This window comes from Drosophila willistoni, assembly GCF_018902025.1.
Source record: "Drosophila willistoni isolate 14030-0811.24 chromosome XL unlocalized genomic scaffold, UCI_dwil_1.1 Seg142, whole genome shotgun sequence".
Lineage (NCBI taxonomy): Eukaryota > Metazoa > Arthropoda > Insecta > Diptera > Drosophilidae > Drosophila > Drosophila willistoni.
This window is the reverse complement of record NW_025814053.1, coordinates 5497816-5525619: the sequence shown is the minus strand read 5'-3', so window position 1 is coordinate 5525619 and position 27804 is coordinate 5497816. Positions and strand designations below refer to the sequence as shown.

The 27804-nt window shown below is 36.4% G+C and overlaps 1 protein-coding gene and 1 long non-coding RNA gene across 3 annotated transcripts; both read left to right on the top strand.

Moving 5' to 3' along the window:
- The first annotated feature begins 7019 nt into the window (after nt 1–7019).
- On the top strand, nt 7020–25467 carry LOC6644683 (putative protein kinase C delta type homolog). 2 transcript variants are annotated; one of them, XM_002067521.3, is made up of 14 exons: nt 7020–7430; nt 7493–7860; nt 7913–8028; nt 8086–8171; nt 8242–8371; nt 21296–21397; nt 22094–22177; nt 22369–22505; nt 22568–22741; nt 23662–23816; nt 23882–24029; nt 24105–24284; nt 24354–24494; nt 24562–25467. In XM_002067521.3, the coding sequence occupies exons 1-14, from the start codon at nt 7314–7316 to the stop codon at nt 24709–24711; spliced, it is 2088 nt and encodes a 695-aa protein (XP_002067557.1). In that variant the 5' UTR covers nt 7020–7313; the 3' UTR covers nt 24712–25467. The 2 variants fall into 2 exon arrangements, with proteins under 2 accessions (XP_002067557.1, XP_023032745.1); XM_023176977.2 differs by lacking the exons at nt 7020–7430; nt 7493–7860; nt 7913–8028; ... (2 more) ...; nt 21296–21397; nt 22094–22177 and adding an exon at nt 17803–18470 and having other exon boundaries at nt 22459–22505.
- Nucleotides 25468–25625: 158 nt separating this feature from the next.
- LOC111518881 lies at nt 25626–26065 on the top strand. Its single transcript, XR_002724131.2, has 2 exons — nt 25626–25788; nt 25853–26065. It is a non-coding gene; the product is annotated as an uncharacterized LOC111518881 (long non-coding RNA).
- Nucleotides 26066–27804: the final 1739 nt, after the last annotated feature.

Below are 27804 nucleotides of genomic sequence, written 5' to 3'. Positions count from 1 at the left end.
TTATGACGCTGTGGGAATTGAATCCTTGCAAATAAAATGCTATCATTTGCGTCTCTTTCTGGATCAGCAGTTGCCGGACACTTTGAAACTCCAGTTGAATGAGGCATTGGATCAGCATCCTGAAATCGATTTGGACTATGAGCATGTGAAGCAGTGTATGCTAGAAATTTGGTCCTAAAGATGCAGAATACAGAATAGAAAAATGAATGTCAAGCCAAGACTTCATTTTATGCAAGGACGGTGGACGGCGGCATGGAAGACAAGGGAGGGATGAAGATTAAAGAAGACTAAAAAAATTATCAGGCAAAATCGTAACAAATCAATATCAAGAGGCATATATGTCACATTAGCATTTCGTGATCGTGTTTAACAATTTCAAAACAATTAAAAACAACTAAAAAGTCCAACAAAAATTGGAAACAAAAAACAAGAGAAGTTGTATCCCCTTTTCAATTAATTAGCATTGCTTTTCAGGCGTCGCAATCAACAACAGTGCTCGATCCCAATATTTGCATATAATCAGGCCATCCAAATTGTTATTGATGTGTGGAAATGTGACACCCCTTTTTTGTTGTTGGGTGTGTCCAGTGAATCACTTAAATATCTCTGGTTGCTTCAGCTCTTTGGCTAGACTGCAAACTGCCAACTGATTGATTGCCACACATGATTGCATTTTTCTACTCAACTAGAAATTCTACTCAGACTTCGATAAATATTAGTATTTATTTTATTCAGACAGGCGGCTATATGGACTCGGCTTCTCCTCCAAATCAGGTATATATATATAGGAGGAAATTTATAACAACTTTTACAATCGAATGACTTGAATCTAAAGAATGACTTTAACTATCGAATGTCCTGGTTATCGTAATACTGATCGATTAGAAAGGTTAAACTAAGAGTTTGTAAACTTTTGTCTTATTACAAAGTGAATTCAAGCACTATAAATATGTTTTGGGTAAATAACACCGCATGTTTAATAACATCCTCAATAACTCATCCCTATAAAGACAGAGAGTGAGTTAATTATCGATAAGTAAGCTAAGCTGTAGCGATATTCGATTTCATTTGTTATTGTATAAGCCCCGACCCACTTCAGAGCCACATTAAGAGTTCTTTAGCCTTCTCGTCGACATATTCAGCGTCGTCTTTGGTTTCTGTTTTTCCGCATATGTTTCTTCTTTTTCGTCGACTGGCTAGCTGAGACAATGGGCAACAATTTGGGGCGACACGATATGGTGCCAAGCCAGGATGATGATGATGATGATGATCAGGATGCTGGTCTAGCAATATTTCGTCCACCGGCATTCAATCGACAGAGGCCAGTGCAGTGGTTTGCCGCAGTTGAGCAGCATTTCGAGGCATTCGAGATAACCAGCGATGCGGCTAAATGTGAATTGCTTATCGATGAGCTGGACATGGATATGCTCCAACTGATCGAAGCGGATGAATTGTGCAGTCCGGAATTTGATGGTGAACGCTATGAGAATATCAAACAAATTGTATTGCAATTGTGCTTGCCGCCAGATTGTTTGGCGAGAAAATATTGAACGCCAAATATATTTCATATATACCAAAATATACCTACATTTATTTAAGACAGAGAGAGAAGGAGAGGAACAGAGAGAGAGAGAGAAAGTATGGGACTTTTCTGTCACTCTCCATCTCAATTTATACAAAAATGAATCAAAAACCATTTATTTGGACCTATTGAAAGCTCTAGAGTAGCTTTTTCCCTCTCTCTCTCTCTCTCTCACGCTCTCTCTTTCCTCCAACGGGATGGGTCAAGTGAATATTTAAGATCTCCTATAATAATTGATCCAAAATTACAAAATTAACTGCCTTTTGGCTGATGATCCTAAAGATTACCAATTCGATTCAATAAGTCTTTAATTATTTTTTTTAAATGTTGATGATTTTTCATAAAGAGTATTTAATTAACCTAACTTCCCTTTGCATTTTCACATAGAAAGCTCTCTATATTTCTCTCTCTCTCTTCGATCTCTTTTGTTGTTATATATAAGTATACATAGAAGATCAGTTGAATAAAACAGAAGGAAAATCTTACACAGCAGAGCACATGATCAGTTCATCTAGGTCCTATATATGTATACACATATATATATGAACATATAAATATGTATGTATATGCAACGCCAGATAGATAAAAATTGAAAAGAGAAACAGAAGAAGGAGGAGGTGCAGGTGGTGGGGGGTAAAACCAAACAACACGAAAACAAATGAAAATCGAAAATGGAAAAATCTCTGCTTCTCTGGCGCATTTGCTCTCTCTCTCTCTCTCTCTCTCTCTCTCTCTCTGTTTGGTTTTCTCTCAGTGAGTGCTGAGATGCTCGGATATAGAGACTGAGAAAAACTAGGGAGATATCAGGAGGATATATACACATATCACTTTCAGATACATATTCTGAGCGTTACCGTGCGAACACATTATTCAAATTGAGCGGAAGATTTCAATTTGCGTTTGTCGTTTACCTTTTTTTTTTTTCAATTTTTCTTTTTCCTTTTCGTTTCTTGTTCTCTCAAAAAATGCATTGATCCTACACGGCGTATGCGTGTTGTCTGGCTGTGAACAAAAGCGAACGAAAAACAAAAAACAGATTGGTGCCAAGTGGAAATAGAAAAAGAAACAACAAAACTGAAAAGTGAAAGTGAGTGCCTGTAATAACAATTAAATTCAAAAAGGAAAACATTTATTCCTTAATAAATTTCTTTGTGTTGTTTCATTTTTTTTTTTGTTTTTTTTGGCTTGAGTGAAAACGAAAGCGAAAGTAAGAGTGTGTGACACCTGTGTGAGAGAAGAGATTGCTTCATGACGTCACAAAAGACAAACATCTAGGAGTCGTCGTTGTCTTTTTCTTTTATAATCTTTCCATTTAGTATTTTTTTTTCTGTTTCGTTATTGTTGTTGTTATTGTTGGTTTTTTTTTTTTTTTTTTGGTATAACTAAAGATACGCTGGCCATAGGCAACCGCACAATCATACAGTCAATTTGCGCTGTGTTTTTCGGGGCATTAAAACAAAAGCATTTCACTACGAAATATTTATTATTGTGTGTACGAATGTGGAATGTGTTTATAGTAGCCAAAGCCAAACCAAATCGCTTCATCCACCTCACATATATGTAGGTATATATATATGTATATATATATGGGCCCCCTGTCTCCGCTCCGTGCTCCACTGATCTCTACACCACAATTCACCACCCAGCCCCGCCCTCAGTATTTCAACCAAATAACCATTTCCATTGCCCAGTTTTCCATTATTTTTATTTTGCTTTTGCTCCAACAGAAAACATCACCAAATTTTGCTACAATTGTGTGTGTTTCCGTTTTGGCATCTTTCTTTTTTTACAACTTTTTGTTGGTTTTCCCCCATTTCCCTTATAACACGTGCGATGTGTTACTTGGCACACACACACACACACACATTCACAGAATGTAAAGTATATTTCACAAAAGTCACAACTCATACTCAGTGGATATTGTTTCTTAATCAAATTCACAGTTGACTTTTAATTAAGTGCTAATTAATAATCACTTTTTTATGATTTCTAAATATTTTCAAAATCTTTTATCGCATCATTTTGTCATAATTTAATTGAAACTTCTTCTTAAGGTCCAAAAAATACATATCAAAAGCAAATCGTACAATCTATGTATTGCAAGGATGGCCACGTAGTGTCCTCTCGAGCACTCATCAATAACAACCCTTATTTGTTACTTGTCCCTCACTCCCTCTGCCTAAAAGTTGCGAGCTCGAGATCGCGTTCCTCTTCCTTCCTCCCCGCAAAATTCGGGATTTGGCCGTCACTCTGCCTAAAAGTTCGACGACGATCGCTCGCTCAACCCAAAAAAGGTCGTTTATGACCCGCCATAAAACTCGAGACACAAATTTTTGTTTGCGTCGACTCGCAAAAGCGACCTTTTTCTCTGCTCAGCCTCTGCCGCTGATGCTCTGGCTCCCAAGTTAAATTTCCGTGGCCATCCTTGATATAGTGCATTCTACTTAGTGATTCTTTGAGTTAGGTTAGAAAAAATGGAAATTTTTGATTGAATTTTAGATTGGGAGGGAATTGAAACTAATCTACATGATCCTTGTAGGTACACTTAAGCTTCTATAAGGCATAGCAATGGACTGGATCAGCTTCTAAAGGTTGAAAACAAAAAAGTGAAACAGATCAAAGTTAAACTAACTAAAAAGGGCTTAGTTCTCACTGTCTATAAATTATATAAAGTTTAAAGTAAGAGATGCTCAAAAAGTGTAATTTTTTTATAAAGCTTTCTACTAAATTCGTCCATTTCTCTCATCAGCCAATTTCGCTTACCATTTTACTGAAATAAGTTCAAAGTAAATGCAACAATCTAAAACGCAATGGTAAGAACTAAAACAAAGGAAAATACAATGGAAGTGGAATGAAAATAGAGTGAGAGAAACAGATACTTCTGTAGTGCTAAATGGGTAGAAGGCATTTGGGAACACACTTTAACCGGTATCCACTGGTTTCCACTGCAACTCGAACCGACACCGAAATGCTAGTTTAATAAAAACAATTAAAATTTCGTCGACTTTCGAGCAATTTCTTGGACATCACAGAATCGCTGAATCTTTTTTTTTTTCATCTAAAATGCGTAAATATCCGCCTCATCGTTTAGCTAGCGCACTCTCCCGCCCTTTTCTCTTCCATCTTCTGACATTGAAAATGTTTGACAGCCTAATAAAAACACAAAAAAAAAACGAAACGAAACTTAAAAAACCAAAATGGAAAAGAAAAGAATAAAAAAAACAGAAAAAGGAAGAAAAGCAAGCAAGATGTTTGCTCACTTGGCCTCCTCTTCTTCTTCTTGTTGGCCTGGTTGGGTGAGGTGGGATGGAGTGGGGGGTCCACTTCGACACCCACATGTATCCCATCATAGGGGTCTGGGAGATCTGTCTAACATATTATTTACACATTTAGTTTTGTCTGTATCGTAATTATTTGCATTTTTTGTGTTTTATGCTCTATTTCATATTGTTATTGCCATTTGGCACATATTTTCTGTTTTTGTCGGCTTTATCATATCCGGCAAAATGCAAATCAATTGGCACACAATCTTGCCACTTAATTTCTATTTTTAATAACATTAACACATTAAAAGCAACAACAACAACAACAACAGCACTAACAAAAACAACAAGAACAGCAATAGCAATAATAATAATAATAATAATAATAATAATAATAATACGAAGCACAGCCATAGTAAGATTTGGAATGAATCAAGAACTTATTTTTGGGTTACCACAACCCACAAAGGAACAACAACAACAACAACAACATCGAGTGAGATATATTGAATATATTCGTTCGTAGAATAAATGCAGCGACTTTCTAGTACTCTCTTCAATATTCACAATTCAACTTTTGTTTTCTCGTTGACTTCTTTGTCAATTGTTTTTTTTGATCTATAGAATATCTTTTGAGCTGATACCATCTGTTTTGCTTAGTTAGAGTTTATTTTGAAACAATCTGTTGATAATGATCGGGAATGCGATTGAAGCAAATATTAATATACCCGTCTCTTTTAAAGAGTATTAATATCATATTTTTAAACATATTTACGTCTGAATGTGGAATCCCTCTCTCTTAGCATATATTGGTAATATAACTGTGTATGTATATATATGTGTGTGTGGTTCGGTTGAGTGGGTGTGTGTGTGTGTGAGTGTGAGTGTATGCCCTTGCATTGCCTAATATATCACAATGTCGGCCAAATTGTATATTATTTGTCTTCGCCCTCTCAAATGAACTTCCTCAGAAATCTGACAGCCATAACATTTAATCAGAAAATCAGCCAAGGCATAAACACGAAACATAAAGCAATAAAAAACAAAACAATACAACCCACTCGAATTGCCAGTCAATTGTTTATTCATGGGTTGTGCGAAAGTATGTCCACCTATATCACAAATATATATACATATTTATATACATGGAGGGGGAAAAACAATATCTTTCTTGTCTGAATCATCGGCTCATAAACCAAATTCTTTTTAAAATTAAATTAATCCTTAAGATTTCCACTGAAACTTCCTGTCTACGAAATGCACTGACAGAAAACTGTGAAACGATTTTTCACTCGATACTGGTATAGTAAGAGCTCTTTATTATGCTTGTGTGGAGAAACGATTGAAGAAATTATACAATTTAAATTTATATTGAATCAATTAAACGTTTATACTGAGAACATTATTAAACGCCTAATCCTTGTATTTAGAATGAGACCTTCTAAATAACCGATTGCAAATACTTAAAAAAAAGGCAGCAATTGACTGATTTCGCATGAATAGATGATAGAGTCCTTGCGTGCTTCCTCCTGACTAAATAAGGATTTTGGCTCTTACCTACCATAAAGTCTTGTAAATCTGTAAAGTCCTTATGAAGAATCTTTATAAATTTTGATTGTAGAGAATATTATTGAAAATCTTGAAATTTCAACGAAAAGATCATTATTAATGCATGTATATATATAAAATCTATCTGGAAGACAGTTGTTTCCGGAAGACAAATCAATACAAGTTCATTTCGTTCGTTTTTCGCCCTTGTGATCTCTCCAAAATGATTTCTATTCATCAATTTAGCTGTTTGCAACAAATCAATCATATCGCATTCACACATACTTTTCAATCATCCAAGAAAATACCCCACCAAAGTCAAATTAATATACTCACACCCCCCTCCACTCACTCACACACCATCAATCAACATTCTTCAACATTTTCATGGGCTATCGGTTCTTGAACTTGCCTAGCTGTCCTTCCCCAATTCAATGCCGATTTGTATACGTGACACAATTTGAATTTGTCTGTGGTGGATGAGAGATTTCTTTTCGTACATACATAGATATGTATATACATATGTCGGATTGACTGAAACAACAACAAAAAAAATAACATATCCAACACTCGGCACATTTCTTCTGTTTTTGTTCTCTTCTCCACAGATAGCCAGCCATTAAGAAGGCTTTAACAAATCAGAAGAAGGAGAAAAAATATCTCGGAACTTGTTTATTTAATAGAAATATCAGAACATAATCCAAAAAGCAAAAGAAAAATCATTAAAAACAAAACACAAAGCAGAAGGCACATCAGGCACATTATCTGTCTCAGTCTCTCCTCATCGTAACGGCCTCCAATACGCCTCCTCCTCCACCTCCACCTTCTCAACATACTTTGCCTCTATACTATTTAATAACGGAACGTTACTTGTATAAAATTTTTGGAGCGTCATTGACGCGGATGTGGATGCGGTCAAGATGATGTTCACACGCGCTCAACTGCGCAAGCAGAAGACAAGCAGCAACTCAAATAATTCCCGGCCACGAAGCGCCGGTTCATCCTCATCCAGGCATCAAAGCGGCCAAAATCATGAGGTAAGTTTACTCATTCATTCACAAAAAAATTCAGTAAAATTCTACAAAAATATTTTCCTTAGTTTCGAAACAAACAGAGCTCATCTAGCAGCAGTGGAGCTGGCAGTGGCATTAGTGGGGCAAGTGGACGATCTCGGGATCGTGATCGTGATCGCGATGGTGATAATCATCATTATCATTATGGCAAGCAGCATTCCTTTGAATTACCACGACAGCACTCTAAAGAAGAGGCATACAGCAGAGATAGAGATCGGGATCGGGATCGAGATCGAGAACGTGATCGAGAACGTGATCGCGATCGTGATCGAGATCGTGATAGTGGCATTGCCAGCTCAGTTGGTATCGGTGGAACCAACTCTAACATCTATGTGGATAGAAGAACCCGACCACGCAGCATCACAAATCGTCGAGGTGCCATTAAGCATCAAAAGTAAGTTAATCAATAGACTAAAAATTTCACTCACTTTTGTATTCCCAACTAGAACGCACGATATAAATGGTCATCGATTTGTGGCCAAATTCTTTCGCCAGCCCACATTCTGTGCCTTCTGTAATCTCTTCCTTTGGGGTTTCGGTAAACAGGGCTATCAGTGTATAAGTAAGTAAGATTTTTCTCGTTTTCTCCCAACAACTCAATTAACTCAATCTCAAACAGTCTGTCAGACAGCGGTTCATAAAAAGTGCCACGAGAAGCTTCTGGGCAAATGTTCTGGCTCGGTTTTCACTTCGGCCAGCACAATAGTAAGTTCTATGCCTACATATACAAATTGATATATATCATTTATCCCGCATTCTTCCGCCTTCGTTGCAGCTGTTACGGGAAAGGTTTAAAATTGATATGCCACATCGTTTCAAGCCACATACGTTTATGTCGCCAACGTTTTGTGATCACTGTGGATCCCTAATGGGAGGATTTTTTATCCAAGGACTCAAATGTGAAGGTAAGTGGTGACCCTCCTCCCCCATTAATTTGGACATGTGCTTTAGCTGAGCTTTTTGTCTAGTGCTTATTGGTTGCTCTCAAGCTTTTTGCAAATGGTTGGCCAAAAGCCCAGCCAAGTTTTTAACCAGAACATAAAGCATAAAAAAACGGGCAAAGACAAAATGTAACGGTTTATCGAAATGAAAAATATGGGGATTTTTATGTAACGGTCGTGGCAAAGGAAATCGACTTGTAACTAATCTAGAAATTATATCACTAAGGGATTCTAGAAATGAGATCTTCTAATTTAAGCTAATGCTAGACCTAAGACAGTTCTTATAAACATCTTACAATTAGAGTCAAATTATTCAAGAACAGTATGAATAGGATGATATAATAGCAAATTCATTTATATAAATGGGGAAAATGCAAACATTCCAGAATTCAAAGGGCTGAACTTACCATAAATCACCCAGAACACAAAATATCTTATTGAGTCGATCTGAGTCAGAGTTGAGTTTAGGAAAATATCAAAAAAATGTTTGAATAAAGCAAAAATAAATACCTCTAATATTTAAAGTTAACTTTATAGTTGTAAGATGAGCTTTTCTTCTTTACTTTACTTACTTATAATTCTCAACTTGTTTAAGACTTGAACTACAGACGACTAGTTTCTTTTTGATTGCTCCTCAAATCTGGTTATTCGAAAATTTGTTGTATTCATGGTAAATTTATATGATTAGTTGATTACATAAGGCAAAATATAATGAAACTTAAAGCCAGACAAAAATTTTCAGAATCAAATGAAACAGAAGCAAACAAAATTACCAAATACATGTAAATTAAAATTATTAAAATTCTATCTGTATTAAATCTCATACGCAAATATTTAAAGAATATTATAAACAATTTCTGATATTCTGACATAATGGTAGATTCTTCCAGTTCAATCCATAGCACACAAATATCTGCCCCCCAAAAATGTTATTTTTGCATTCTTGGAATGACAAACCACATTCATATAAGTATAAACATATGTATATGGTTAACATATCTCGGAAATAAATGATATTGTTTACCTTATTTTATAGACTTACATTATAGTCGTTCCATATTTGTCACAAAAGAAACAAATAAAAAAACAAGAAATTTAATGATTATTTTTCTTGCAGTTGCAATCATTTTTGTCAGCGAGTTGGATCCCTGTACTTTTTAATTATAAATATATTTTTGTATATATCTTGGAGGTAAATCTCTTCCTGGTATAAAAATGCAAAATAAATTCATTTATTTCAACCAAAATGATCAACATCAAGTGGGTCAACAGCTGCTGCCGATGATCAGCAGCTAATGTCATTGTGTATAAAAAATATTTGAAGAATCTGCTAATAAAATTTGCTGGGTGCTCTCTCATATATAACTGATTAATTGGTTATAATACATAATTATAGAAAAGAAAGTCTTAAATTTTGTTCCTGTTAAAAAAAAAAAAAGAAATTGTCAAATAAATTAGCCACACGAGCCACTTTTTCTCTCCCTCTCTGACCAAAACTAAGAGTAAAAGAGGTCCAATATTTATAGAAGAAAAAGCGGTGAGGTGGGACGAAATACATACATATATCTATAGATTATATTAGAAATCAATTTCTTTGCAACTTTGCCAAAAAATAATAGAAAATTTGTTTCGTTTCTCAAAAAAAATAAGTACCTAACAAATAATTTCACCGCACCACCACACCACACCACACCATACCACACCAACCACCACCACAGGCAACCACTGGCATTAGAATTGGTTTGCAATTGCCTCTGCCCTCTGTTGTCTCTGGCCGGCTCTTAGGATGTCTCTAGTGCAATCTCTCTTTAACAACATGACAGGAATGCAGCCAAAAATACGAAAACAAAACTTTGTTTTTGTTTGGGTTTTTGTCTGCTGTCGCAGTCGCTGCTTCTGCTGCTGCTGCTGCCTGTCGCATTTAAAAATAATGGAAAGGCGTCGGGCTCTTTGGGCTATAAATCGCCAAAAGATTAAGTACTCTAAGTGAACTGAGCAAGAGATAGAGAGAGGAGACAGGGGAGAGAGCGAGCGGACTGTAAGGAAGAAAGAAAGCTGCGGTACATGCGATTGCAATTTCTATTTCTAGTTGTTTGGCGCTTTCTTCCGCACACACTGACGACCCTCTGGCACCTTCGCCTCCTCCTTCACCTTTTTAGTCCCTCCCTCCTGCCCACTCCTGCCCCATGTCCGTCCACTCGTCGCACTTGCCTCTATCTAAAATTGTGAATTTTCTTTTTGCGGAACCGAAAAGCGTCACAACTTGAGCCAACAGCCCGCAGCAGCATCAGCAGCAGCACGGGGCCAATTGGACAATTTTAGAAGAACATCTTGATAGCAGGTGCCACAAACAAGTCACTACAACTGTATACATATATGTACATATACATATATGCGATTTCTGTATATGAGTTTTATGGTTTCATCGAATGAAAATCAAAATTAATTTCCAAATGCCAATACATTAGGCAAGTCAATGTACAATTTAATTAAAACTAATTTGGTTTTCCAATACAATTTGTGCTAAAAAGTAGTCTTTAATTTTAGTTGCACATTAACTCAAGTTTTGAGTAGTCTTTTGTCTGTCAAATCATATTTTTATAAGAAACAATTTCCTAGAGGATCTATTTAGAGAAACATCCAATCAAAAATGTATCCGAGGATCTGCCCTCGAAAGGGTATATGAGGGGAATTCGACCTAAAAAGGAAAGGAAAATGCCCGATTTCCTCTTTCTGTATTTTCCTGTCTCCTAACTACATACATCGAATTAGCTAATCTAGAATATATATACTGTCCAGACTTCTGTTATCTTTTGACTGATAAATTGAAACCAAGACTTTTTCATCTGTATCTCTTCATATTTACGACACGCTAAGATCATTTGACTGAAAGTAAGATATATTGAGGCAGATTTGTTTCTATGTTTTCATAAATAAGTCAACATTTGAACTAAATAATTTATTGTATACAATTTGTTGGCAATTAATTTAAAAATGGTTATAATTCAATTCGAGCACAATGTCGAACGAATTTCCAGCTAACGCAGGGTGTTTGGGTATAGAAATCTTTAGTCAGCATGACTAGCCAGCTGACTAGTGGCCTGTTAGTCATGACTGATTCAGCACAAATTAATCTTCAAATTGTTTCAAAATCTTTTCGACAGACAGCAAGACTTAAAGCAGATCAAAATGGTTTCAAGTGAAAGGAAGAAAGAAAAAGTATTATATCCTTTGTATGTGTTTTTTTTTTCCTTTTGATTCAAAATTTGTTTGAGGTCGTGAAACAATTTCGAAATCTCATAATCATTCTCATATCTTGTCTCACTAGTTCCCTCTCTCTCTCTCTCTCTCTCTTAGTCTCTGTTTTTGGGAGAGTATAACAATTTTACTCTCTGACATTTCCTACGTTTAAATTTTGTTTTGCTCAATTTTGACACCTTTTACTTTCGTTTACTCAAAAATTGTTCTGATATTTTTCGAAATTCGAAAATCTTTGCACATATACACTATGTATGTTTATGTGTATGTGTGTGTGTGTATCTCAGTGTGTGTAATTTATGGTTATATGTGTTGGCTATTTCGAAATGGGCAGCAAATAAAATTCCACCCAGACGAAATATAGATACATTTGTATCTGTATCTGGTATCTATGTTTCATACACACTGACTAACTGACTGAGACCGAAACCGAGACTGAGAGAGCATCAGCAGTCGGATGTCGAAGAACAAAAATGATGCCAATGATGCTTCGTCGATGATGATGCTGTTGATCTGGGCCTTCTTTGCTTTTTTGAGTGTTATACCCCAACACCCATACAGGCGAATCCCTATCATCATCATCCTCATCAGCATGATCATTAAGAAGACAGCGACAGCAAAGACGACTCTCTCTCCCCACACACAATGATACTTTCTGCTGATTTTTGATGGTGTTAGTGGAGAATAATGTTGATGATCAGAAGAAGGAACATCTCCGGTCGGTCGGTCGATTTGCCCGCTGAGATTGCCTTTTCACATTTCAGTAGTTTCCGTTAATGCGTTCGGCTCGTTGTCGGCTGATTTACACAGATCTATTCAATATTTCAATTATTATTTTTTTGACTTTTTTTCCTGTTTGCCTCTGTAAGCATCTACTTTTCCCTTACATTTTAAAATTCGAGTTTCAACACTGAACAATCAACGTTAAATTTTTCCAAATTTACTAACGTTTCGCGTCTCGATCGGAATCAAAAAATCTCTCTTAAAAACTAATAAAAGAACGACAAAAGAAAAAAGTAATAAAAAAAAAAAAGAAAACTTTGTTTTTTGGTGCGTGTCGCATAAAAATTCGCAACGTCTAAAAATCTACAATATATATAGTGCATATATATAAAAAAAGAAATATACATATATATATAAATATATAAAAAACGTTTCCAACAACTCGTGAGCTTACGTCATACAAAAATTTTGTATATTATATGGTCAAATATGTCTATTTCTATTTGGGCACATGTGGGCAAAGCCAATAACATATGTATATACGAAATGAATATATAGTATATTCCTCCCCTCCCCAAAAAAAAGATATTGAAATTGGATTTTGAATGCGAAATTTATCAGGAAATTAGCCATATTAAAAGTTCAATTTTTCGAAATCAATTGATTTCCAATCAAGCAGCAAATAGTTGCTGAAAATTAAATTTCAATTTCGAGAACTGCATAAAGAAAAAAACTATTAACCTAAACGTAAACTTAATCAATTAATTATTTGCCTCAATGCAGTTCAAATGAGCCAAGAAAAAAGTAAAACAAAGATTTTCAAGATTTCTCTTTGGAATTCAGTTTTTGCTGTATTTCAGTTGAGTTTTAGCTTGCAGTTCTTTTCACTCGGTTTCATTAGTAACTCAAAACTCGTTTAATTTATAAAAGAAGAGGAGAAAATATTAGAGTTTATTTCAATTCTTTTTAAATCAAAATAACTCAATTTTTGTTGAGACAATTATGACAATAAAAATTTTAGGTGTTTCGAAAGAGCTTCACTTTAAAGTCAATTCAAAATCGTAGTTTATATTCCTAGTTTCAATCAGCGAACTAAATTCTTTTAAATTTCAATTGATTAGTTTGAATAGTTTTTTAGTTTCAATCAATATTGAGAACTTTTCAGTTTTTTGAGTTCGTTTTGCTGTGTGGACTCTTGCTTTCAGCCAATTAAAGAATAATTAATGTGGTCTGCGCGTTGGCTTTAGATATATATCAGAATTATTGCCAAATGTTTGAAATGTTACGAAAAAAAAATTGTATAATTAAAGCAACGACAAGTCAAAACGACAACGACGACATCAGAAATTAAATATATATACTTTTTCAGACAAGCGTTAACCTGAGAAATATTTCTCATGAGACGGAGAAGGCAGAAAAAAAAAACAAATATTGCTGCCGTAGAAGAAAATAGAATAGTGGATAAGATACTTCTACTAAAGATAGATTGAGGGATTGGGGGAATTTACGAGGAAAATTTATTGATTGCAAATTATTATTATTGCCACATGTGCCACATTTAGAAAGACAAGCATTAATTAAATTCAAAATAAAATAGCAACAACATCAACAGAAATTAAGTGAAAATTAGCCAAGAAAATGCCACTCTATTCGGATTCGGGCAACTACTATTATAGTGGGGGGAGCAGTCAGCTCTATTCGCCCTACTATAGCTCTGGACTGGGCCTATCATTGCCCACATCGCTGGGCGGGAGTGGCAGCAGTCCCAGCAGCTATTCAAGCAGCTACAATCGCTCCTATCCGGCCAGCTACATGATTGTGCCACTAACGACAACAACATCGCGTTCACCTGGCAGCTATTCAAGCTGTGGCAGCAGCAGTTCAAGCGGATTGCATCACAGTTCGCGATATCAACCAAAATTGACAACCATCACGGAAACTGGACGACATAGCGGTCATAGCAGTCTGATGCCATTGACACGCATTCAATCGCCCAAATATGTGCCCAGCTCTAGCAGTTACACGCCAGTTTCGACATCATCGACAACCGCCTCAAGTCGTTATATTCCACCACGCCCGATTGCCATTAATACGGCCGATATTGATGTCAGCTCGTCGCGATATCATCGCCGACAGGCTAGAGAGTCAGAAAAAGAGCCGGAGATTAAGCCCAAAGAGCAATCACCAAAAAAACAGGAGCAGGAGGAGGAGGGGCCCAAAGAAGATACTAATGATGAGACAACTCAAGAGGAAAAAACTCTACGACCAAGACGTTCAACAATTAAACGTAATCGGGCTGTAGTACGTTTATCCACAATACGCAGACGTAGCAAGGATAGGAGTCAGAATCAATCACAACAACAACAGCAGCAACAGCAACAGCAACAGCAGGAACAATTGCCGACAGAACATCAGTTTCGTGATTTGCCGCCAGCAACTGAGCCCAGTTTGAGTTGGCGTCAAAAGTTGGCCGATGAATTGGCCGCATTTCCCACAGTTAGTAATAAAAAATCACCCGGTGAATTGTTACGCGAAAGATTCTATATACACGATGGCAAAGAGCAAGAAAATGAATTGGATAAGTCCTCGGCACAGAATATTGTTGCTGTTGTCATGCAACAGCAGCAACCGCAGCAGCAGGATGAGCAGGACTTGCCACAAGAACCGCCACAACAACTTGAAGTGCGTCGCCTTAGTTTAGTGCAGTGTCCGACATTTCACGATATATGCGAGGATATATCATCGGACAAAATCGATGACGATTTAAATGCTGGCGAATTGCGTCGTCGTGCTTCTCTCATACAGGAACAAGAGCAGGAGATATTAAACAAATTACAAAAATCCAATTCAGGTAGCTTTCAATTGATACATTTGGAACGTCGTCGGAGCTCTAGTCATGACGAGGCCGATGATATCTCCTCCTCACAATCGTCCACATCGCAGCCACATCGTCGTAGCTCTAAACAGAAGCGAAAGAGTAAGAAAGTGCGACACAAAATCACAGCAATTGTCGATATAGAAAACGCCCCAACACCGGCTCCATTGATGCATATGCCCAGCGTGTTGGAGCTCAATGAGGATATCAATACGCCGGCAATGCCAATTAGTCCAAAGCCAAAATTCACAGTCAATGTGGAGACAATTGAAGAGCATCATCAAATACATAAGGTCTTTAAGTTGCCCAAGAAAAAAGAGGAAAAAATTGAGCCTGAATTGCCAGAGGGTTTCATGAAGGCAGCTCCACCCAAGGCGAAAACATCTCCGCTTAAGAAACCAAAGCCAATCAAAGAGAAAGAACAGCAACAGCCGGCCAATATTTTCAATTTTGATGAGGCCGCTATCGAGCAACAGCAGCAACAACAGCCACAACAGCCACAACAGCCACAAGAACCGCCGCAGGAAACAGTTGGCATAGCCACACCGAAACCTATAAGAAAAGCTCTACCGAAATCGGAAAGTGGTGAAGATTTTTGGTCACAAATTGGCTCAAGGGAAACTCTCTATATGAATAATCGCAAGAAGGCCTTGGGTGAGCGACAAGAGAAGGAAACTGATTTGGAATCAACAGCGCCAGCAACGCCAAAATTAAAATCTGAAATTCTCATTGAACTAAAGTCAACGACAGCAAAATCCGAACCAGCAACAAAAACAACTACACCAACAACTAAGGGCATTAACCTAGTGAAAGCTAAAGATAATACGGCAGCAGCAACATCTGCCAAGGCAACAACTAAAAAGACGCCAGAGACAACAGCAACAGCAACAGCAACTGAAACACCAAAGACATTATTGACAGCAGCAGCAACAACTTCTAAGCCGACAGATAAATCTACAACAACAACAACATCCCCTAAGAAAACTATTGCCACAGCAGAAGTAAAGCAAATTGAATCAAAACCATCAACTGCATTAAAAGCATCACCAACAACAACAACAACAACTAGCATAGATGGAAAACCATCAACAGCAGTACCTAAATCAATAACAAAGTCACCAAAATCTTCACCAGCAACAACCGAGGCAATTGCAACAACAAACAAAACAGACGAAAAGACACCAGCAACATCTAAGTTAACTGCAGCAATGACAAAGCCTTCATTAGTCGAAACCACAGCAGCAACTTCACCAAAATCTACACCAGCAACACCAAAACTGACAAGAGCAGCAGCCAAAGTGGTGGTGACCCCAACAACATCACCGAAATCTACACCAGCAACGCCCAAACTGACAAGAGCAGCAACCAAAGTGGAAGTGACACCAACAACATCACCAAAAGCTACACCAGCAACGCCAAAACTAACAACAGGAACATCCAAAGTTGAATTGACACCAACAACATCACCGAAATCTACACCAGCAACACCCAAATTGACAACAGCGGCAGCAATTATTTCTACTGCATCCGAAACAAAATCGCCAGCAACAACTGTTGCTGCAACATTTATAAGCACAGCAACAATCAATACATTGGCTGCAACACCAGCAACAAGCGCTCCCAAAGTCCCATCGGCAACATTGGCTGGAAAAACAAATTTAACAGATGTAAAATCATCTGGCAACGCCACAACAGCAACAGTCAAAACAAAACTGAGCGAATCAACGCCAGCATTAACAACTACAACAACAATAGCAGCATTAGCAGGGCCAAAAATAAATAACGGGCAGATAGCCAAGTCACCTGAACAACAGCAACAACAACAACAAGCACAGGCAATAGTAGCCACAAAAATAAATAAAACAACGCATAAGGAACAGCAACAACAGCAGCAGCAGCAACCACTGACAACAGAGAGCAACAGGCAACAAACGGAAACTAAAACTAAATTGACGGAAACTGCAGTAACAACTGCAGCAGCAGCAGCAGCAGGAGGAGGAGCAGCAGCAGCAGCAACAGCAACATCAACAGCGGCGGTTGCCGCCAACAAGTCAAAGGTGCCAAAAAGTGCCGGCAAAAAGAAAATAACAACAACTGCAAGTGCAGCAGCAGCAACAACAACAACAACAACAACAACAGCAACTGCAACTACAACAACATCAGCAGCAATAACAACAACAACAGACGACCAATGCAATGTGACCCCAATCAATGCCGATCAATTTATAACGCTGGCCCCCACAAAAACGCAACAGCAACAGGCTACAAATGCGTCATCATCATCGCCAACATCGGCAACTGCAACAACATTGCCAACAGCGACAATAGCAACCACAGCAATAGCAACAGCAACAGCAACGACAACGATAACAATAGAAGACGATTTGCTCTCGGGCAACATCATCAACAGCTGCGGCGAAGGCGTCGGCAATAATTTATCAAAGTTTGCAACAGTATCGAATTTGGCACAGTGTTTGCGAGACGTTGATGCCGATCTAGAGGACTATATACCATCGTCGGCCGAAGACGACGACGACGACGACGACGGAGACGACAGTTCATACGACTCTTCCAGCGCGGACGGTTGTGAGAATTTAAGCGCCAGTATGAAAAAGAAACAACGTAAGGAGAAAAAGAAACAAAAACTGGCAGCAGCCAAAGCAAGTGGAGCCGCTGCACCACCACGTTTTGATCCACATAAGAAAATCAAAATCGATACAACAAATAAATGTTATGTTAAGGAGGAGGCGCCACGCTATCCATTAGTGGCCACACCGCGTCCACTGTGGAAACGTGAGAAGATTGTCTATTCCGATGAGAATACCGATGATGAGAGTAACTCACTGGACGACGACGATGATGAGGAGGATGACGATGAGGATGTTGACGATGAGGCCGGCGAAGAAGAGGCCACCGATGATGATGATGACGATGAGGACGAGAGTGAAGAGTGTAGCACAAGTAGTCATAGTTCAGGGGGGGGAGCCAGAGGAGCCAAAGCCAGAGCAGTCAAGGCAAGTGGCGGCGTCGCCGGCGTCGGCGGCGGCATTGGTGGTGGTGCTAGTGGTGGTTTGGCTGTCACTGGTGGTGCCACCTCCACATCGGCCCCATCATCTAGTTCACCTTCGATAATACGCATGAGCACGTGCAGCAATGATTCCGGCTTTGAAGGTGGCACTGCCCCCTCTAGTCCCAAGAAGATGTTAGGTAAGCATAAATCAACAACACTTTGACCCGACGACATTTGACGCCTACGACGACGACCTAACAATCATTCGTTCTCTCTCTCTCTCTCTCGATCGATCGATCATTAGATAAATCTTTGTCTGGCGGTCACTTTTTTTTTGGTTTTGGTTTTGGTTTTTGTTTTTGTTTTTGTGTGTGTGGGGGGCAAGGCACGTGCCGGCAGCATCTCTCGGGCATTCCGGGCATTTAAAATGTTCGACAAATTTTTTGTTTATACCCTATAGCTATAGGGTCAATGGCTATAATTAGAATTGTAAACCAAACAATCCATATTCACTGATATATATATATATACTATATATACTTGATCAGCATAAACAATTGAATTGTTCTATCACCTTAAATCGGTTAACAAAATTCGTTTGTTTTCTTAGGAAATTGAATTTTTGAAAATCTGTTTGTTTTCCCATTTATTCTTAGCTTTTAAGGGTATCTTCTCGTTGACTTGTCGCAATTTTTGGTTTTAAATTTTTGCTTTCATTTTCAATAGCAGACTGGCATGCGGACTATTCCGTTGCGAAAAACAAATAAACAGGCTATATTCTATATGTTTTTATATATATACACAAATATATATATATGTATATCGATGGATATACAGATAGATATGTAGGTACTATATGGTTTTGCTGAATGCCAAAACACACACTAAATCAAAACATTTTTCTAAGCAAATCTTTTTATCTAGCAGATGAAGTCATTTTCCTTCCTTACCCATATGAAAATTGTGCAAGAAAAACAAAAAGAAATGCATTCATATTACATTTGGATATCATTTTTCCTATAGATATAATGTTTTCCTGAAGAAAATAGTTTAAAAATTTCGTTTAAAATAAAATTATTTATAGAGAACTCTTCAGTATGATCAATTTTTTAATGTTCTGAATAAGTTCCTAAAAAAAATTCTTAAACTGTATTCTAGAATCTGAAGTTGGTAAAACTCTTTACTGGAATATCAGTCTTTTAAGTTAATAAGGTAAATATTTTCCAAATGTCCTGGAAATATTAGGTTCAATAAGAAGCGCAGAAAAACTTGCTGATTCTAGTATTCACTCAGTAAGTTCTGTGTTGATTGTTCAAAAAATCATAGGAAATATTACAAATACCAAATGTTATAACTATTGCGAATTACTTTGGCGCCCACAAATCAATTTATAACCTTCCCTTTTAAAGTAAATCTATATCGGTCCCCAACTATATAAGGTATATAACTTTAACTTGTAATCAAATCTAAACTAGTTGCTAAAAATTGTTGAAAATGCGAGAATCAAAGCGAGAATCAAAATCTTAAAATGGTTTTCAGTTCATAATTATTCCATATATATGTTGATACCTTTCAAAAAGGTCCACAAATATTCAGAGAATGCATCCCATATATAAATAAAGGGCAGTATTAGCATTTTATATGACTTCAGTTTCTATATTTCATTGTCCCTTTTATGTAATTAACTAACAAAACATTAAGAACAAACACATATACAACAAAACAAAAAAAAAACATTTCGTACGCTTTTTTCCGTTATCATGTATTTCAAAAACGAAATTTCCTCAATACGATGAGAATTTGCCAGAGAATTCTCTCGTGAGTAAATTTGGCATTTTACTTTTACCCAAAAAACACAACAAAAAAACAAAAACAACAACAACAAAGACAAAGAATAAAGATAAAATTGTGTTTAGCGCACATTCGTCTGCTACTTTTGATTATTTTTTGTGTCTGAGCGTATTTTCTGATACACTTTAAACGCGGAAAGTATATTTATTTATTTATTTACAAAGTTATTCAGGGAACTCAATAGTAGATGAAAAACTATGGCATTGATCTTGTCTGTTTATTTGTTTCCAAGTAATGGCTATCGAAAAAAAAAGATTAGATCTTACAATTTCACCTGGGAAAACAAAGACAAAAAAACAGAAGCAGAAAGAGAAACAATTTCCATATCTTTGCTTATCTGAGTCCTAACAAATAGAGTCGTGTTATATCCTTTTTCAAAGAGGACTTTTATGCACTTTTTCCGTTACTTGGCTAATAAATATTTTGTTTAAAGGGTATATAAAACAGATCAACACACTTGCTGGTGGCCAATTTTGTTGAATTTTGAATGAAAACCTCTTTGAAAATGAAAATGCTTTAATTGCTATAGTTAAATATTTTTAGAATTAATGGAAAATTCATTTGTTCTATTCTAGTTTTTAATGGCAGGTAAAATTTTTTTATGGGGTTATTCTTTTTGTTTCTTCGTTTTGTGTTCTGATCTCATTTTACACAAAGACACGCGCACACGTCGTATGCGTGATATTTTCAGCACAATTAGTACGAATTGAGTTTTCAGTTTTCGGTTTCTGTGTTGTTTTTTTTCTTCTCTTGTGCGATTCTGCTCTTTTTGCTCTTTCTGTTACACCCGACCTCCCCACCCAAACCACCCACACCACATAAGAAACGGATGTGTTTGTTTTGCTAAAATATACATATATATGTATGTATGTATGTAGTATATATATGTATGTATGTACGAATGTATGTGTGTTTAGAGGGCTAAGAAGGCAGAGTTGTTTGGGCTTAAGTCTATTTTTTAAACGATTTACGGAAATTGTACATTTTGTCTGTGTGTTTTTTTGGCTCTTGTTTTTGGTGGAACATTAAAACGTAATTAAATGTTTCAGGCAACCAATAAGTAGCTAGTAATTAAATTGCCAAACGCTCTCCGCTTACATCTGTTAAACAAAATCTAGCACTTAATATTGTTTCATTGATTGGGTAAATTTTTGCAAAAATTTATGTCTAGAATGCGATGTGAATTGTCACAAGAAATGTGAAAAGCTAACGGCCAATTTATGCGGTGTCAATCAGAAGCTTATTGTGGAGGCTCTCAATCATGTGAAGCGAGGTAAAAAAAAATCAAAACAATGGAACACCCAAAGAAAGAAAAACGTCAACAAATTGTGTGAACTTAATCTAGAAGTTTATCTTTAAATCTAATCCAGGCTTTTAGGAAAGTTTTTAAAAGTAGTCTTTTATATATAGTTGTAAACTATCAACCTAACTATATTTTACAAGCACTGGCAACTAAGGCCTTTGGCTTAGACGAAAACTGCATCCATACACTAGCCTGGGATTCGAACCCGGATCCTCGTTGTTCAGTTTACCAAATGACTGGGCCACTTATTGTTAGACATCTCATCTACCGAGGACTGCAAAATTCTATTTATTTATTCAATTTATTGAGTTTTTCGTTATATCATCGTCAAGTGAAGTTACACCTATTTATCAAATGGAAACCACATTGCAGCTAACTTAAAAAATTTGTTAAGTGCAAAATCAATTTAATTAGAAAAACAATTAGTTATCAACACAATCAAGTTCATTCTATATATAAACATGATTTTTCTATAAAAACAATTCCATGACTTATTGTTTTGAAAACGATTTCAACAAATTTTCATTTAGTAACCAAATATTTAGATAAGGGTAAAGTTGTAGCTTAAATTTGATCCTTTTGCTCACACAATTTGTTGTTCAGTTCAGTCTCATTATCTTCAAGTCGCGACATTATCTTGAAATTTTTGTTTCTAAATTGAATTAGGAGCACGAGAAGCACGAGATTCACCCAGTACACCGCCGAGCTTAAATCCAGCCTATAAAATCGATGCCAATGATGGACATGATGGTAAAAAACTACATTTAAAAAATATTTAAATTAAGAAACAAAACAAAAAAAAGTGACCACGAAATCAGCGGACTGAAACATCTATCCTATATACTCCTATATTCTATATATATGCTCATCATATCTATCTGTCTTTATCTCTTGCACGCTTCTCTACTATCTCTCTGGTCTTGGGTTTTCGGCTCACTCAGAAACATCATATACATATTCACAATTCCAAAAATCCGGACGTTTCACTGCGCCAGCAACAGTAATACCTAGATTTAAGAATTATTCGGTAGATGACTTTCATTTTCTGGCCGTCCTGGGCAAAGGAAGTTTTGGCAAGGTGAGTGAACTTTTAATTGCAGTAGCAAATATTTTGGTTGACCTTTCATCATTAATTAACAGGTTCTTCTGGCCGAACTACGTGATACAACATATTATTATGCAATCAAATGTTTGAAAAAAGATGTCGTACTCGAAGATGATGATGTTGATTCAACACTAATTGAACGCAAAGTCTTAGCCTTGGGTACCAAACATCCATATCTGTGTCATCTGTTCTGTACATTTCAAACGGAGGTAAGAACAAAAAAAAAAACAGCCCACTCAAGGTCTTGAAGACCTTCACCCAGTGTATATCCGAAAAGGTAGAAGAGATGTGTATATAGATTAAAAATAGCAAAAAGAAAAGGTAAAAATTCTCTATAATTAGTAAGTAGTAGTAGATATCTGTGTGTGTGTGCGTTGTGCTGACCATCGATTGGAATAGATCGACAGAGGGCAGGTTGAATACGAATACAATTTCGAACCCGAGCCCCCCAAACAAGTCTTCGTTTTGGCACATCTCCTGACAAAACCTCCACCTCCGGCAGTCAACCAACAAAAAAAATAAATAAATAAATAAACGAATGTTCTCAACATAAGACAATAAGTCTATGCGTTTTGCCTCTTTTTGCTCTCGTTGTCTTGCATTGACACCGATTAGAAGGTATTTTAATTATTTATGACTTTGAGGATCCTCAGCTGTCCGTTGCCCCGCCCCTCCGCCTCGCTCTCACTCATTTGTAGCTCTCTCTCCCACTAGAATGTTTTGTGAGGTTGTAGAAAACATAAAACATCGAGGGTCGCTTGTAAAGTAATCTCTAACATTTTTTATACTACAAAATATGTTTAAATCAAAAAAAAAAAAACTTTAAAAAGACTTAAAGCTTGATTATAAATATATACAAAGATTCTCGTTGCCATTGTATAATGCTAGAATTTAAATTGTATTAACTTTTACTGTAGATACGTGTAGTAGTTCTAGTTTTGCGAGCGCAGCTGTAATTTTTGGACGCCAAGAAATTAATTTAAAAGAAAGGCAACTGCTTTTGGTTAACCAACTTTTAAACTTAACTGCAGATTTATTTATGTGAAAATCGCTGTAGCTATCAGAATTATCATAGACTTAAAGGATTTGTTCTAATAACTCTCTTAACTGTTCTTTTTTTTTCCCCCAGAGCCATTTGTTCTTTGTGATGGAGTATCTGAATGGTGGTGATCTCATGTTCCACATACAGGAGAGTGGACGCTTTTCAGAGGAACGGGCACGTTTCTATGGCGCTGAAATCATATCGGGTCTTAAATTTCTACACAAAAAGGGCATTATCTATAGGTAAGTAAAACCAAACCAAATTATGATAAATCATATATATACATATATTAACGTTTCTCTTGAAGGGATCTCAAATTGGATAATGTTTTATTGGACTATGAGGGTCATGTGCGTATAGCCGATTTTGGTATGTGTAAATTGCAAATCTATTTGGACAAGACAGCCGATAGTTTTTGCGGCACACCCGATTATATGGCGCCCGAAATCATAAAGGTATATATCCATAACAATTATTGATCCAAAAATACTTGTGATACTGTAACTTGACTTTCTTTTTTTTGTTCTTAGGGTGAGAAGTACAATCAGAATGTGGATTGGTGGTCATTTGGTGTGTTGCTCTATGAGATGCTAATTGGACAGTCGCCATTCAGCGGCTGCGATGAGGATGAACTTTTCTGGTCCATATGCAATGAGATTCCATGGTTTCCTGTATATATATCCGCCGAGGCCACGGGCATACTTAAAGGCGTAAGTCCAAAACAAGCCAGAGAGAGGCAAGAAGAAGTTGCTTATTATATATGTATTCTTTATTGACAGCTTCTGGAAAAGGATTATACAAAACGTATTGGCTCACAATACAGTCCAGCTGGTGATATATCCGATCATATATTCTTTAGACCCATCGATTGGAATCTTCTAGAGAAACGTCAAATCGAACCACCATTTAAACCTCAAGTGGTAAGATTCCAGAATGAATTTGCTAATTCTAATATATATGCTAACTTACAAAAATCCGTTTGTTTAGAAACATCCGTTGGATACGCAATACTTTGATCGTGTCTTTACCCGTGAACGTGTTCGTCTCACACCGATCGATAAAGAAATCCTAGCATCTATGGATCAGAAACAGTTTCACGGTTTCACCTATACAAATCCTCACATTACCCTGGATTAGAGCCCTAGAATATACTTTACTCTATACATACATACATATCTCTATCTATACATAACTTTGTTAAATTATTGTTTTGACTATTTCGTTCTTCTTAGTACAACACAGTATTTGTATATGTACATATTAATTGTGGTTTTCCATATATTTTTTTTTTTTTTGTTGATTTATTCCCTCATTTGTTTATTTATTTTATTTTTTATGTTGTTGTCCTACTAGGTTTAGATTTCCATCAGATTCAGATAATCTAAACCATTCAATGCTAGTCAAGTCATGCTCTAGAAATACTCAATATATATCTAAGTCTTTAAGTCTCTATATAACTGAAGGAAACTCAAATTGTATATATATAAAAATAATCTTATTCTATTCAAAAGCAAGTATATATATATATATATATACTAAAGTCGTACGTACTATATAAATCTATGGAATACAATTAAAGAAAAAATATATATAAAACTATATAAGAAAGATTATTTTATGATTAATGAATTAACTATTATAAGTTGGCCGGATTGGATTTTTGGATTGGATTTTTTTTGTCTGACGTCAAAGGTTTTTTTTAAGTGTTGTAAAAGTCAGTAAAGTAAAGTTGTTTAAATTTTTTTCAAATCAAAGTAGGACATGACATGGAAATGTCATTATTTTAGGCAAGGTACTGATTTGAGGTCCCCATAATAATCATTCTGTATCCAACTGTGTTTGGAGTAACACCTTTTGGAACTAAACAAAATTAACACAAAATTCTAAATTTATTAGTAAAAAAAAACAGAGATAAAAAAACAACTTTGGCTTATCCTTTTTCGGAAAAATTACAGAATATAGTATCAGAAGTTTAACAATTAAAAGGACAAAATTGCAAACAAAAAAACCAAAAAAAAAACCAAGCCAAGTTAAAGAAAAACTTGAAAAACTATAAAAATTTTAAAAAACTTTAATAAAAAAACTAAAAAAAAATACTATAGGACTGCGACTGAATTTAATAAAGATGGGAAACGATTATAAATTATAAAGCGACGAAAAAATTTATAATGTTACGAAAAAATTGTAAACCGTGAAAAAACTAGTAAACTTGTGGTAAGTTACTTCCTTTTTTTTAGTTTCTGCTGTGCAATAAATGTTTTTTTTTTCTAATTATTAGTCGAACATCTGAATGCAATACTCTTCACATGCTCATGGAAAGTTGGATTAAATTGTCACCGATTTTTATGTGGACGGTACCGGATCCCCTCCCCTCGCTTTACACACAAGGCTGAACGGAGAAACTTCAGGATCTGCAGATTTGCGTCAAGAATCCAACAAACATGCGTGTAACCTCTAAGCTAAATAAAAAATGGACAAGCCGAAAAACATAGACAATTTGACTTCATTTTTTTTAGCGGACGTTGACGATACTATGCGCAGTACGTTCAAGTGGCCCCTACGACACCAGGACAAAGCCTGTTACGCACAAGCCCAAGCAGATAACTGCCCACCTCCCACTCGACCGACCGAGGGGTGCAGCCGAATAACGCGCGGCACGAATCACGTGGACAAATACACAATAGAAAAAACAAACAAATAATACTATGTTTTAAGCATATTAATAGAAAACTCTAAGCCGATTACAGGGAATAGAAAGTTGTAATCAGAGCAGAGAACCCTAAAAGGTTCATGCATAGCATAGTTAGAAGAACAACAACTAAGGGATAAAGGTATCAAAGGATGTCTACTCCGACTACGTGGTACCGACAGATTCACCTGAGCTAATAACGAGGCGAGTCGATATCACCAATTAGGAGCTTGTGCATAAAAGTGACACCAAGCATAATTCTACGGTTAGTTAGGGACGGAAGGTTAATCAAGAGAAGTCTACTAGAATACGAAGGCAAATTGACATTGCGATCCCAGCTTAAGCCACGAAGAGCAAATAGCAAGAACTGCTTTTGAACGGATTCTAGTCTAATCTGGTGCGACTCATATTGAGGTGACCAAATGCAAGATCCATACTCTAAAATAGGACGGACAAGCGTAGTAAAAAGAACTTTAGTTGTATAGGGGTCATCAAATTCTTGACCATCTTTTAATGAAACCCATGACACTCATGGCCTTTGCGACCGTGGTGGAAATATGGGTGTTAAAATTGAACTTATGGTCCATAAGTACGCCCAAATCATTCATATTATTTAGACGTTCTAAAGGGCTATTGTTTAGAAAATAAGTGACCAGTTGAGGAGAGTTAGGAAAAAAAGTCATTACCTTACATTTGGTAGTGTTAAGATTTAGTAGATTAAACTGGCACCAGGATTGAAAGTTTTTAAGATCAGCTTGTAGCCGACTAAATGAATCTGTATCTTTATAAGTAAGACACAGCTTGACATCGTCAGCATACATAAGCACAGGCGAATGAACAATGACTGATGGAAGATCGTTAATGAATAGTGTGAAGAGCAGAGGGCCAAGATGACTACTAGTCACAGGAATGGAAACGAAAAAAAAGACTTAAAAAGTACCTTCTGTTTTCTATTTGTTAGAAATTCTCGAACCCAAGCAAGGAAAAGGGGTGGAAACCCAATGTCGCTCAGCTTAGAAAGTAATAGGGTATGATTAACGGAATCAAAGGCTTTGCTGAAGTCAGTGTATATGACATCAGTTTTTTTATCATTTTTGAACCCCTTGATAATTATTTATGTAAATTCTAAAAGGTTAGTGGTTGTAGATCTACGTTTCACAAACCCATGTTGGGATGGCGAAATAATATAGCTGCAAAAATGTTGCAATTGAGAAGTTATAATTTTCTCAAAAGCTTTCGGAATAGCGGACAATTTTGAGATACCCCTATAGTTAGAGGCTTCGGACTTTTTGCCATTTTTATGCAGAGGAATGATATACGACTCCTTCCAAATAGATGGAAATGAGGAAGATTCGATAGACAATAGAAACAATTTTAAAATGGGTTTACATAATGCGTTTGCACAGAACCTGAGTACACATCCAGGAAGACCATCTGGCCCCGGAGAATAAACAGGTTTAACTAGTTTAGGTTCGCTAAGAAGAGAACTTTCATCAATCACTGGATTGAAAATGCAATTAGCCTTTTTTAAATGATAAGGA